Source organism: Apteryx mantelli, chromosome 5 (genome assembly GCF_036417845.1).
Source record: "Apteryx mantelli isolate bAptMan1 chromosome 5, bAptMan1.hap1, whole genome shotgun sequence".
Taxonomy (NCBI): domain Eukaryota; kingdom Metazoa; phylum Chordata; class Aves; order Apterygiformes; family Apterygidae; genus Apteryx; species Apteryx mantelli.
The window spans coordinates 37,459,607-37,472,956 of NC_089982.1; the positions used below are offsets into that span (position 1 = coordinate 37,459,607).

The 13,350-nt window shown below is 42.5% G+C and overlaps 1 protein-coding gene across 2 annotated transcripts in view; it reads right to left on the bottom strand.

Moving 5' to 3' along the window:
• Nucleotides 1–8,593: 8,593 nt before the first annotated feature.
• The window catches only part of GATB (glutamyl-tRNA amidotransferase subunit B), a 44,569-nt gene continuing 39,812 nt past the window's right edge, over nucleotides 8,594–13,350 (bottom strand). The window contains exons 12-13 of one of the 2 annotated variants that reach the window (XM_067297815.1): nucleotides 11,676–11,810; nucleotides 8,594–9,093 (exon numbers count right to left, since the gene is read on the bottom strand). In XM_067297815.1, the coding sequence (XP_067153916.1) occupies nucleotides 8,965–9,093; nucleotides 11,676–11,810 (264 nt within the window). In that variant the 3' untranslated portion in view covers nucleotides 8,594–8,964. The remainder of the gene's footprint in view (nucleotides 9,094–11,675; nucleotides 11,811–13,350) is intronic. The other variant, XM_067297816.1, reaches the window with a different exon arrangement.

The following is a 13,350-nucleotide window of genomic DNA, read 5'->3' on the forward strand; positions in this document are numbered from 1 at the left end:
GGTAGGGTCAGTACTTACTGTGCTCCTCACCACTTTTAGTAGCAACTTTATGTGAACAAAAGAATTACCAAAGGAATGTGATCAGCTAACTTTTAATGTTTCGGAATCAAGTGCTGAATGGCAGAAGCAGTCCAATCCTTTTTTAAAGGACTTTTTAAAAAGGAGCAAAAAAGAAGGGGGAAAAATTCTGCAGACCAGTGTTCAATGCAGTAAATTTATTTCTGAACACTCCCTTTCCTTGTTTTTATTGTCAAATAAGAATCTTTATTTGCTGGGAAGGAGTGATATTTTGGGGGATTGTTAATTTTAACTGGTGTTCCTAGCAAATGTGCAAACTCATGGCAATGTTCAGTTCAGTGGGCCTGTTAAGGTAGATGGGGATCTTAAAGTGTGGACTGCTCAGAAAAGCATCTGTGAATTTGAGGAAGGGGAGGTTTTACCTCATAAGCTGAAGTAATTTCAAAGGAATTATTAGAGCCTGCCTCATGCAGTAGGGTAAAGCTGGCCTTTGAAATCCGGACTTGTGTGTGGAAGAGTTCTTGTGACTGCGGTCACGACTGTGTGCGCGCACAATGTCTCCATGTAAAAAGGAAATCTGTCGGTCAGCTCCCCAAAAGGGAGAGGTGGACGAGTGCAATGACCCTGGCTCAGGACTCTGATTTAAGTTGAAAATGTCGATCCTCAGAGACGAATCATCTCTCTGTGCATTAAGTTCTTCAACCAAATGCTTGTTTAGTGAGCTCCTTCACTCCAGTTCAGATAATGGCTTATTATGCCTCCTACCAATATGTTATTTCCAAAGTGGGGTCTATGCTGCCGTCCGGTCAGTTGGCCCCTGCAGTACACAGCGTTATGTTGCCCTTTCCAAGAGTGGAGAGGAAGCGTTGCACAGCCTGGATCTCCGCGTGTGACCAGAAGACCCTCTCTTCTGCACATCGTCTTTGATTCAGTCATGAATGAAGTGTCTTCGGGTTGGCAGATCTGTTCTAAAACCCGCAGGTAGCAGCTCAGTGATACCAAAGTTAATTTTCAGTCTCTTGCTGTATGTTTCAAACTGTAAATGCCACATTTCCCATGATGTAGCCTTTGCTGAGTGTTTGTAAGCAGTTCTGCTCTAGCAAGGAATCTTTACCACAATTTCAGCCAGCTATTTGTTGCAACATATCTATAAAGTGAATATTTCATATTTTAAAACAGTTGTAGCCATTCTCTTTTGCCTGTGACCTCTCTTTGGATGCACTGTGGGATAGTCCCAGCACACACATACATATAGTTTGTATCAGTTCATCTAAAGAATTCAGCAACTTTAATTCAAAACAGTGTCATCCTTTGTGTGTGCTGATCTTTGGACCTATACGGTCAGTTGCAGTTCATGTTCTGTGTTGCTGGGCCTACGTTGCCCTTTTATTTTTGTATTCTAGGCATTATTCTTTAATTTGGTCCTTTCCACATGTGTCCTAAAGAAAAATGTGGGGTTTCAGATGAGACCAGGTTGTTTGTTGGTGTTGCAGCTCCAGATGTGAAAAGATGCACTGCATTTTTAGTCCAGTTAACTTTTTAATTTGGTTTGGAAGAACAGCAATGAAAGCTTCTGTTCTCAGCTGTATCCCAGGGAGATGAGGGAAAATTCACAGCAGTGTGCGTAGCAGGGGGAGTCCCTCTCACCAGCACATCCAGATCCATTCCTTCAGAGCATCTGGTTCACAAATTGCTTCTCTTCTTTCCTTTTTCATTAGGGTTTGTCACTTTTTACAAAGTCTGACTTCAGTCATGATGTGCTGCTATGCCTGCTCAGTGCATTTGCCTTGTTAGATGTGATTATGATGTTTTTAGAAAGTAAGATCGGTACATTTCCTAGAAAGGGAGGAAAAGCTTGGTGATTGGGATGGACTTCAGACCTTCGCAGAAGCCTTGCTTTTACATGGGAGCAGGACAGGATAGACAGTAAGTCTGGACTGTGTTTCTGCCACCAGCGCCATTCAGCCTGCCCTTTGCCCCGGCACGGTGGTGAAGTGGCCTGTGCTCCCCTCCGGAGGGAAATGGTTGCAAACAAACTACTGCATCTGGCAGATTCCAAGGGTTTAAGTTCAAGAGGTTAAGTTCTGTTTACCAATAGAAGTAGATCATCTAGCACAGCGCTGAAGCATTCGCTACACTTTCATGGCCTGTGCCTGCCTGTCTCAAGGTTTCATGCTCCAGCAAGGTTGTTTCAGCTCCTTTCAGAAGCTTTAAAATCTCAGGGTTGGGAAGAAAAGGATAGGAGCTGTCTGATATGGTGCAGTTACAGTAACTACAATGACATAATTTATCATTTGAATTTGTAGCCAGAGCTCCTGTTTGAGGGCAGCGTGATTTAATAAGCAATTTAGTGTGCTGTATTTACTGAAATTGCTATGTCATGCCTGCAGTTTTTATGAAGGCTCCTATTACATTTGTAACAGTTATGAGTAGAATACTGAGATTTTCTTCTTTCTTTTCTTTTAACTCAGAAAGCTCTGGCACAATACAGTAATGTTGCTGCTGTGTCCAGATCTGATTTAGATAATTACAGTATGTTCTTCCTTGCACCTTTTGAGCTTTATCAGCAGAAACAGAAGTTACATGACACTCAGACTGCTTACATTAATGAGCAAACCAAAGGTAAAACACCACGGATTAGCAGGGGACATTTGCATCCGTGTGAAACGCAGCAAGAATTTTCATTTCTGTTACCTCAACTTATCAGGGACTAGTTGCAGAAATAAAACGCTCATAGCAAAGTTCAAAAATGAGTATGACAGTATCTTATGGTAACTGTCCAGTTGCATGGTAGTGCCATGCAATGTTTTGAATGAGAACTGTGTGAAGGAGGGTAAAAATTGCTCCTTGTTAATGTGGCATCAGGTTTGCATAAATAGGTATTCAGATAATATGACAGTGGTGCCAGCTCTCGGGCTGAAGGCAGCCGCAGAATGCAGCACTATTTCAGTGACTTCGTTAGCTATGAAAGCTCAGCTCTGACTAAATGTACCTTATGTTTCAGGGGGCCTCAGCTTTTCTAAACATGTGGTCTAGCATCAATCTATTCCATTTGTTATATGCTCGGTTGGAAGCCTCTTATTTATGAATAGGAGCATTACTTGTAGTCTCAAATATGTAGGTACTTAAAGTGGGGGTTTGTTGCTGACTGTGCAAATCTTCTTTTTGTTCATTGATTATAATGGGTTTTTTGTGTGGCAGCTGGATTAAATTAAGACTGAAGTCTCTGGGCTAAAAGCCCTGATGGAACTTTTGTGCAAAGGCTGCATTTCTCAACCAAATAACTTTCTCTGGGGCTTCGGCAGAATGCCCGAATACAATTAGATATTGTGGGCTAACTACCTGCAAACTTACATTTCGGATGAAGCCAATTCCATAGCAGCTGTATTTTATTGCAGTCTGTTTTTAAAATAACTAGCTTGGATTTAGACCAAAAAAATAATGTGGATGAGTTAAATCCAAGACAACTAAACTGTGTCCAGCTCAGTGCTGCTGTGTCAGTTTGGCCAGGGCTCAGACAAAATGCCCTCTCATCTTCAAAGGAGGGGGAGTGGCTCCTGGGCTCGATACTCCCTGCTCAGGTCTCTTTGTGTGTCCCTCAGTGTCCAAGTGCAGCTTGGAGTTGGCAGCTCTGACCAGCGTCTGTTGTAAAACTCCAGCATAACAGCATTGGCTTCTAAGCTCCAATGTGGAAAAATCCTAGCCTCTAAAACCAACCTGAAAATGTGGCCTCTGAAGCCTTAGAAATGAGAAAATAAAATATAACTTGCTGATGATTATGCCTGCCTAGTGGTTCAAGTGCTTTGGACAGTTAAAGCTGTGGTTGATGTGACCATGTCTCAGGAGAGCGTTTGCTTTCTGTTTGCACAAAATGCTTGCGAATGGAGGGAGCATTCCCAATAGCGAAACTATCAGCCTTCAAGCACCCGTGTTAGGCTTAGTTCATGGGAGCGCAGCCTCTGCAGGTGGCAGTACTGAGCCCTACTCCAGGCCTTCCTCTGGGGCTGTAATGACCAAGGCAATGGATACGGTGTGAAATAGCTGACTGGCTGCCCATCACTGGTGGTATTTGGCTGCTGGGGTTATATATGGTCTGGCATGGAGGTCACATGTCTTTTGGGGGAAAAGCCAGCAGGTGAGACAGTTATTTGGAGGGTCACAAGTTGGACCTCACACAGAGGAAGGGGAGGGGCAGCAAAGGGCAGGTCCTTCTTCATCCACACATACCCAGGCAGCAGATGCTGTAAATGGTTGTGAAATGCTTGTATGCCCTCCAGGAGGCTGTAAGGGGCTGGGGCTAACTCAGTGCCTAGAGGGAAGACTCCTTAGTACTCATTAGGACCATGTACTACTGTGTTGCCCATTAAACCCCCCTTTCTTTTGTGCAGGATTGCATGCATCACCTTCGTTGTCTCATTGCAACACCCAAGTACGCCTGCTCCCCACTGTAGGTTTGCTTTATTGCAACTAAAATTCAAATGTAGTTGGGATTCTTGTCTCTTTGGGCGCTTAAGAGTTAAGAGCTTTGCCCTGTTTGGTGGCAGTCCGCAGCAGGTAAGGCGGGAGGGCTGAGGCTGAACTGCCTGATGTGGGGTATGTGCTGGAGCACAGCCGGGAAAGAAGGAGCATTCCTGGAGGGTCTGTGTTCCTGCTGCCCTGATCCCTAATTCCTGGTCTAGCTTGGCCCAGAAGCTTTTCTAGATGGCAGCAGAGTTTAAATTTGCCATTGCAATGGGCAGATAAAGGCACAGCAAATCACAGGTCTTGACAACTCAGGATTTTGTATTTTTTTGCCTTCCTCACACTGTGTAATATTAGAATTCTCTCTATATTATGCTCAAATTTATAGCTTTTGGGGAAACTTGCACTGAACAGCCAATGCAATCCAGGTAAGCTCCTGCTGTATATGAAAAGATAAATCTTGACCTCCTAGCTGCTGTAACTTGGTTTTCTATTGCCATTATGTGAGGCAGAATATAAAGAATTTTGGAGTATTTGAAAACAGCATTTGCAAGGAGGGTGCAGGCAACAAGGGCAAAAAAGAACAGCCCATTATTCTGTCTTTGCCCTCGAGCAGTGTGAGAATAGAGTTGAGTGAAAACCCAATTTGTTTTTAAGAGAAAAAAAAAAAAACACTCTACATGTTGAGCATACACACAAGGCCATAAATCGCTGAGAAGGTGCTGCTGAGGTCAGTGCCCGTGCAAGCGTGTAGATAGAGGGATGCTCAGAACAGAAATGGGAACATTACAGCGGAGTGACACCATGCCACAGAAGCGGAGTGGGAAGGGGCTGCAGTGGAATCGCAGCATGAACACTCTCGCTGTAAATTTTTGGTTAAGGTTCCTATCATATGCTTCTATTTTTAACACAGTTAAAATTAAACTCTGCAGCCAAGGCTGAGCGCTAGAGATTCTTTCTTCACTATTTCAGCATTGCCAGTATCTTTTTTGTCAACGTTCTCCTCTTCTTCGGGATACTTCAGCTATACAGGCTGGAAAGTATCATTGCTCTGCCTCAGGAGTGACCTATTAAAGGACTTCCATCAACGATTAGATGAGATTGTCATGACGGTGTCTGGTGTCAACTTCTAATTTGTAAGCATTCTCCTCAGCCCTCTGTGGATGGTTGCTGCTCAAAATCTGCACGAAACTGTCCTTAATTCACCCTGCCTGTTGCACAGATGGCAGTAGATCAGGGAGCACCACTGTAACTAAGACTTGAAAGTTAGGGTCAGAGCTTCAGTCTTAATTCCTGAGTTTGTAGCCTTGGAAGAACCACCTTTAAAACAGCCTCTGGGTCTGCAAAGCGTTCTCACGCTGAGCACTTTCATAGTCAGGTCCTGCATTTTCTCCTGCTGGCCCCACCTATCCTGTGTTTATTTTTGTATTTGTCTCTACAATAGCAGATATTAAATTCCTTGAGGCTGCTTCTGTCTCATGTGCTTTGTAAACTACTGGATATACACACTTTGCTATACAAATATGAACAAAAGCTGTTATGCACAGTGCGGAGCTCACTTGTGGAGTACTTAGAATTTGCCCTTAGCTCCATTTAGGACAGAGGAAAAAGCGACGATGGTGGTTTTAACTGGTTGGTGTTTCAGGCCCTTGCCAAGCAAAGAAGGGTAATGTGTTTGCTTATGTTGCTTCAATCAAGTTAGTGTAACATGACTGACAAGCCCTATTGCAGGCTGCAATAGTTGGAGCAGTGTTAGCTCGCCATGCTGAGCTTTCTTCTCTCCACCTCCTACCACTGCCAGCTAAGACTGCTTTGAAGTTGCTAGCTGGTATCTCCACAGCTTTAAAATGAATCATCATCTTGAGCTTGTTTAACTTGAAACACTTTCTGATTATCAGAAAAAAAAATTTACATTTTGTGTGTGTCTGCAAAAGATTGTTTAAAAATTCAGCAATGCCTGGCTCATAATATAATTCAAAATGTATAGACTATAGCTGCTCTTTTCCTTCTCTCATAGGGGAAGGATATTACAATTATCCCTTTTTATCTTTCTTATTCTTCATTGTGTCTGGCAGGTGGAGGTGAAAATAGACTGAGATTTTACAGTAAATTCATTCAAAGATCTAGTGCTGTACTCATATAGAACTTGGCTTATGATTTTTTAACAGATTTTGTACTCTACAAAGTGTAACTACTTAGGGAAAAAAGTGTCTGAGAAGGAAGTAGCCATTAAAAATACATTTACCAGCAGTAGCCATGCTACAGTAGTGGAAATCCTTCTCTCTCTCTCTCTCTCTTAAATACAGCTTAATTATTCCCAATTCATTGCTGTGTGTTTTTTAAGTTGCACCCACTACAGTAGAGGTAAACCCAGCACAACAGCATCAGGCTGTGCAACAAAAAGCACTAACCTTGGAAGACCACCTTTTGGGAACGAAGGGGGGTTTTTTGTAGGCTGAGGAGTACTGTTAAATTAGGATTTGAGATTTCATGCAGCAGTCCTTGTGCCTTTTGGTTTCTTTCTGCCATGGCAAGAGTTGAACAGAGTTCCAGTTCTGAAACTTAAAGTTTGATGAATAGTCTAAAGCTTCTATTGACTGAAAATGTACCTGTTGGAACAAAATGGGTACTACTGTGTAAAAGACAATGTTACTTTTTGCTCATGACATGACAAGTGTTAGAAAAAGCCTTTGTATGGATGTTGGATTAAATGATTTTTTTTTTAAGGGTCAAGGTTTTTGATTGCAACAGTGGGGAAATTTCACCATGTTACTGCTTGTCAGCTGTTATAACTTTTTAACTGTGTTATTTTTATGTTATTATGGGTATACCTTTTATTCATTAAATGTATTTGAAAACTGCAGGGGGGGGGGTTGCCTGCTTTCTAGTTCAGAATCCAAACTTGAACCATGAGCCTGCTTGTACAGAAAAATGTCCTTGAGAGAGATGTTGGCACTACCACTCTGAGAATGTGCTGCCAGTGAGCTGGTTTGAATTAGTGTTGCAAACTCTGCGTTTGCAGAGATGACTGAAATCCCAGGGGTACACCAGCTGCGCTCTTCTGACAATGTATGTCCATCCTAAAGCAGAATCCTGAAGAAGCATCTTTGAGGCATGAGCTAAACGTAGTCTTTAAAATGTATGGTTTAGCAGCATCCAAAAGGGAACTCCAAACCCCTAGTGCTAAATGGGATTTCTTTCCCTACTAAATGTAAATTTGAATGGCTGCCTCTAGTTGGGCCTCCTATTAATAATTTGATCAACTGCAGAATTTAAACATGCCACTGGTTGGCCCTGGGAGCTGAACTCCAGAACCCTGGATTTCCGTGGCTACCTCAAGCTAGGAGCTGAAAAATGGAAGTTAAAAAACTAGCATAAAACACTTAGGAAACTACATAGGATTAAATACTGGAGCAGACATTAGAACCCAGGCTGAATCCTGCTTATTTTTGGTACACCAACTGAATGATCAGTTATTTCCGCAGAGTGGTGCAGGTCCAAGTGACAGCAGAAAGCCACACACCAAAGGAGAGCCTGCAGCCTCGCGCTTAGAGCAGCTGTATGGGAAACGCAGGGTCAAGTTCTCTCCTGCAGAGAAAAAATCTGGAGTGAATGGTCCATGCACTGAGCTACTGTATAAAAGAAGGGCAACCTTCTTCCTCTGCAGGTTGTGCAGGCCCAGTAGAAATGTGATGGTTACACTGAACCTCACAGGCCAAAATGAATCTCAGAAGGCTCAGGTATACATTAGTGATGCACTCGCAGGACTGAAACAGCTTTGCCTGAGTATCCGAGGCGTGCATCTGGGCACCTACAAAGAGAAGGCAAGCAAAAAGTTTGACAATCTAATTTTTGGATGTGGGCACTTGCATCTTGTGGCATTAGCCTCAGGCACTTACTTAAGCAGCCAGTGACCCTGTCCTTTCTCCATCTCTGTCACAAACCAGGACAGATGATGGGATTGCATACTTTTTCCCTTCTGCCAAGCATGGAGGTGTGTGTGACCATTTTTAACTACAGCTGGGTATTTAACAGCGAGTTATTAGTGTACACCACTAGATTTCACATTCAAGATCTGTGAATTTCCCTTCTCACAAAAGGAAGCTAGAAAAGCTGAGTTTACACTTGCTTTATTACAAAACTGACCAGTATAACTTAAGTAAGTTGTCTGTATACTCACGGACTGCCCTGGGAAGTTGTTCCCCCCACTTAGGCGGAAATGGCATTTCTGAATGCCCCACCAAAGTGGAGACAGAGATGACTGTCTGTATCATCTTCTATTCTTTTGCTCCAAATGCTTCTTGATTTTTGTCCTGCCTTTGGCAGATGCATCCAGGGAAGGCCAGAATTTAATACTCTTGGAAGAATAACCGATGTGGGGAAAATAATCCTGTTTCATGCTAAGTCACCGAAGTTCATTTGCAGTGAACAGAACCGAACGGGAGAGAACGAAGCAAATGACACCTTCTGTAGGCATTTGTGCAGTTATTCTGACAGCTTCTTCTCCAGTATTTGCTTCACCAGAACAGGATTGGATCGTCCTCGTGTTGCTCTTTGAACCAGTCCAATTAACTTATTTAGAACTTTTTGATTTCCTACTTTTATTGCCATAACCTTTAAAAGCAAGAGACAGACATCACTGTTACGGGGAAAAATGGACATCTTCACTCATTCACAGCCTAGGTATGAATATTTTTGTCCTTTGCACCACAGTTGTAGAATACCATGTTTTGGGGTTATTATTTACAAAAACTGCCTTCAATTTTGCAGTAGGTCTGTGCAGCTCCTGCTCCGCTCCCATGAGACAACAGCAACTCTCTACAGCAGCAGGGCTTACAACTAATAGATTTGCTTTTATTGGAAAAGTCAAGAAAATACTTTTGGATTTAAACAGTTTCTGAAAGTCAAACAGTGACTCCCTGGAAAAGAGCCAGAAAAATGAGATGGACTTTTTTTCCCCCAATATCATGTTTTTGACTCAATGTACTGGTCAGTTATAACGAATAATTGGCATTGAATGACAACTTATTTGATAACATTTGTGATGTCCTTCAGGTGAAGACTTAGGTATTTCTGTATCATCATGGTATTTCCTCTAAGCAAGGAATTCTCTGTAACAAAGCAATTAACTTACTCATGAGAAATATGACTTATCAGAGAGCCAGTGTTTGATTCACAATCAATCAATCACCTGCAAAATATCAGGGGCCATATTTAAAAGCGAAGTAAAAACATTGGGGGGGGGGGTTTGCGGGGCAGAGTCAGAAACTCACTTTCAAGTATTTCTAAAGGAGATGCCACTGGTGGAACACAGACTTCTGGCCCTCGTCTTGTTTGTGTGGCAGGGAGGACATTCTCTGCACTGGCAGAGTTACCGGGCAAAACACGATAGCTTCAATTAAACAGGAGGTCATATTCACAGATAGTAAGGGTAGGAGGACTGATAACACATGAACCATCAACTACGGCGATAGCATGCACAAATGCAAATATTACTACTCATTACCATATCTGAATTATTGGCAGTTTGAAATTTTATCTGTAATGTCTCAATATGGAAAGGACTCATTACTCCTTATCTGCTAGAAATCACCTACATGGGGAAGAGTACCATACAGGCTAGATATTGCATTTTCATAAATTGCTCAGTGTTGGTTTAAGCAACTGTTTGTGAGTTAATTCATTTTAAAGAAAAGGATACCATCAAACAGCAAGGCATACCTTTTCTTTCCTGGCAAGTACTCAGCTAACTTTGTTTTGTAAGGTAAGCTCTCTTAGCAATTTAAAGCACTGAATTACAGGCCTTCAAAACAGCTTTTGCCTTAGTGAAAGATCACCTGAAAAAAGTTGTAAAGTGAGGCCATTTTACTGCATTCAGCTTGACTGAAACACTGGAAAACAGAGAGGAATTAAATTTGCAGAGAAGGCATTATTATTGAAATGGGAGTGTAGTTATGGACCTTCAGCTTCTGCACTTCCCAATCAGTTCTAATGTTCTTTCTATCCACACTTGTGCTTCAGTACTAGGCTGAAAATACAGAAGCACTTTTATCAGCCTCTGCAAATGAGTCAGTCTGATGGAGGTCAGGCCAACCTACTGCAAGCTCATTTTCTTTATCAAAAGCTCTTGCAGAGCTGTTAGCACCCCCCAATGAGATCTGGGGTGGGTGGTATTGTTCTCAAAAGATGTTAATGCTTTTTTTCCAAATGGCAAATGTATCTAGACAATGTTTATATTAAAAGTAAGCTATTCACTCCTGCTTTTACATTTTTGCTCCAGAGAATGTATATGCGCTTGTTTCCATTTTATTTTTTAAAGCAGATGTTAGACACCATCTAGATTCCTTCCCACTCCTCCCCTGCACACTCAACAGGCTTTTCTTCCTTTTCCTGGCTCAGAGCTTGTTAGAATGACAGGCTGCTGCAGGTCCCTCAAAGGAGACGGGGACGAGCCAACCCCATGTCTTCCCCCCTGTGGCATTTACACTGCTGCAACAGCCCAGGAGCAGCAGAGCTCAAGACCCCCAAAGCTGCTGCCATGTCAGTCCCTCCTCCCACCGCACAGACCCTGTCACGCTGCAGAGCCAGCTGGCCTCGTCCCTTCAGCAGTGAAGGGAGTCAGGGACACGGGTGTTACCAAAGGCAACATGGGAAAGAGAGATGTAAGTGAAACTCTTGCCTCGCCAGTTCTGTTACTGTCTCTAATTCCATAACTAATATACACTTTGCTGGTAGATAACCTCAGTCTTCATATTCAGAACAGTCTAACACTGTTGCCCTAACATCACAAGAGATGACACAAAAATCAGAGTTATGTTTATCCAAGTGGCCAGGTCAGGTTACTGGCAGTACACTGCACAGCTGAAGAGGAAAAGACCTCCACACTTTTGCTTTCTTACAATAATTTTTTATGGTCTTTCAGAATGACTTGGCACACTAGCCAGACTGGTAATTTCTTCTGCTATTCATTTTGTGTATGCTCCAATTTCCAAAAAAACACTTAGTAAAATATGAAAGGAGAAAAAAAGACCCCAATGAAAACTGAGCAGCAGCTCTATAAAAACATGAAATAACTCCTATACTGGCTCTAGAGCTCAAATACCAATCAAAAGGGGGGAAAAAAAGGCCATCTAAATCCCCTTTTTAGTGCCACAGACTACCAGAGTGCCCAAGCTTCCCAGCACCATCATAATCACCTCATCTTCTTGTCTATCAATCACCGACTGGCAGATTTGTTCAAGCTCTTTTTGATCCTGGATCAGTTCAAGTTTCTTTTCTTTAACAATTTTGAGAGGTGTCTTCCCTTCCCCCTTCCACAATTCCTCAAGCACCTGAAAAATCACAGTGAGTAGCAATGGTCAGTGTCTTTACATATCAATGTCATTTACATGCAGTATTTCAGTTCCTGAACTAAGAAGTCAGATTTTAGTAACAGCAAGAGCAGGTGGTCTAAATGTGAACAAACCCAAGACTTAATCCCATGCTTCACAGAAAGAGCTCTTTTGTCCTCCCTCTATTACTGCTGCCTGAAATGAAGCAATATATTTTCACATACTGCCTAAGAGCAGATTAATGGTTCACAAATGGTGCGCTGCAGCCTACCACAGCCCTCAGAGCTGCCTGCTACCAGCAGTGATAGCTGTTCAAAAAAGTTTGCCTAGCGTAACCCCGGTGCACCTTGCTGTGCCTGCTTTACGATGGCGCATACTGCGCAAACTGCATGGAGCTGCTGCTCCTCCCTCGCCGGCAGCGGGGGAAACGCAATGGCAGTCACTGACTGCAAAGCTGTTTCTCAGGCAGGACTGGCGCTCGTCTCACATTATTCACAAGAACTGCCTGAGAACAGTAAGAAAATGCATTTCCATGACAAATGTCTCCACACAGGAACTGACGATTAGCTGACCATTGTACCAAGTCCAATCCCAGCTAACACATCCCATTACCAATCCTCATCAGCAAGCTGTAATGAGGATGCATAGGACAAAGCAGAAGAAAAATAGTGCCAAGCAGAATCTATGCAGCAGCTCCAGCTCATCTTTGTATTACCTCCAGGTACATGAATGCTGGCTAAACCTATGCCTCTGGAATAATTACTAGTTAATGTTAGTGTGTTTTCCTGTGCTGCAGCAGGGCTATTGCCCTAGAACAAACCTGAAAGAGGAGAACATTTATAAAAAAACAATTTTCTGGGGCAGTCATTTTCTGTATTCCCTCTGCTCTTATTTCAGAAAGGTAGGAGGAGAGAAAGAAAACTCTTATTGAAACAGCTGCTCGTGCTTGATCTTGCACTGAAGATGTAATTGTATGTTTGGGCCATCGCTGTGTACTGGTCTAGAAATGGATGTCATGTCAAAAATTCAGCATTAAGTACTTACTGTAGGATGAAGAGGAGGCAGGGAAGGGGAGAGAAGAAGGGGCATTCAAACTGCATGTTAAATAATTAGCAGGGCAGCAAGACAACTTAGGAAAAATGAAGCATGTGGGATGGTATTTAACTATCCCAGCAACGTTCTTCAACACACCAGAATCTTCTGGTACAAAAGACCTTCAGTGAAACAATTTTATAGCTACAGCAGGTATTTAAGAATCATGTATTGACACTGCTCCTGCAAGGAGATAGATCTGTTTGCCTGCTGTACCCCCAAAGCTTTTTATGAGATCGTATTGCTCTGCTAGAGACTTCAAGAGAGGGTAATGACACACAGCCGTACTGCAAAGGCTATATCTTGTGCATTCTCTGTAAGAGGGTGAAGGGCAGAAAGAGAGATCACAATATTAGAGTTACTGATAAGTAGTCAGAATTACAACCACTATAAGTGAAGCTTTAAGCTGTTTATATCTAAAATCAATGCAATATAAGACATCTTCTAC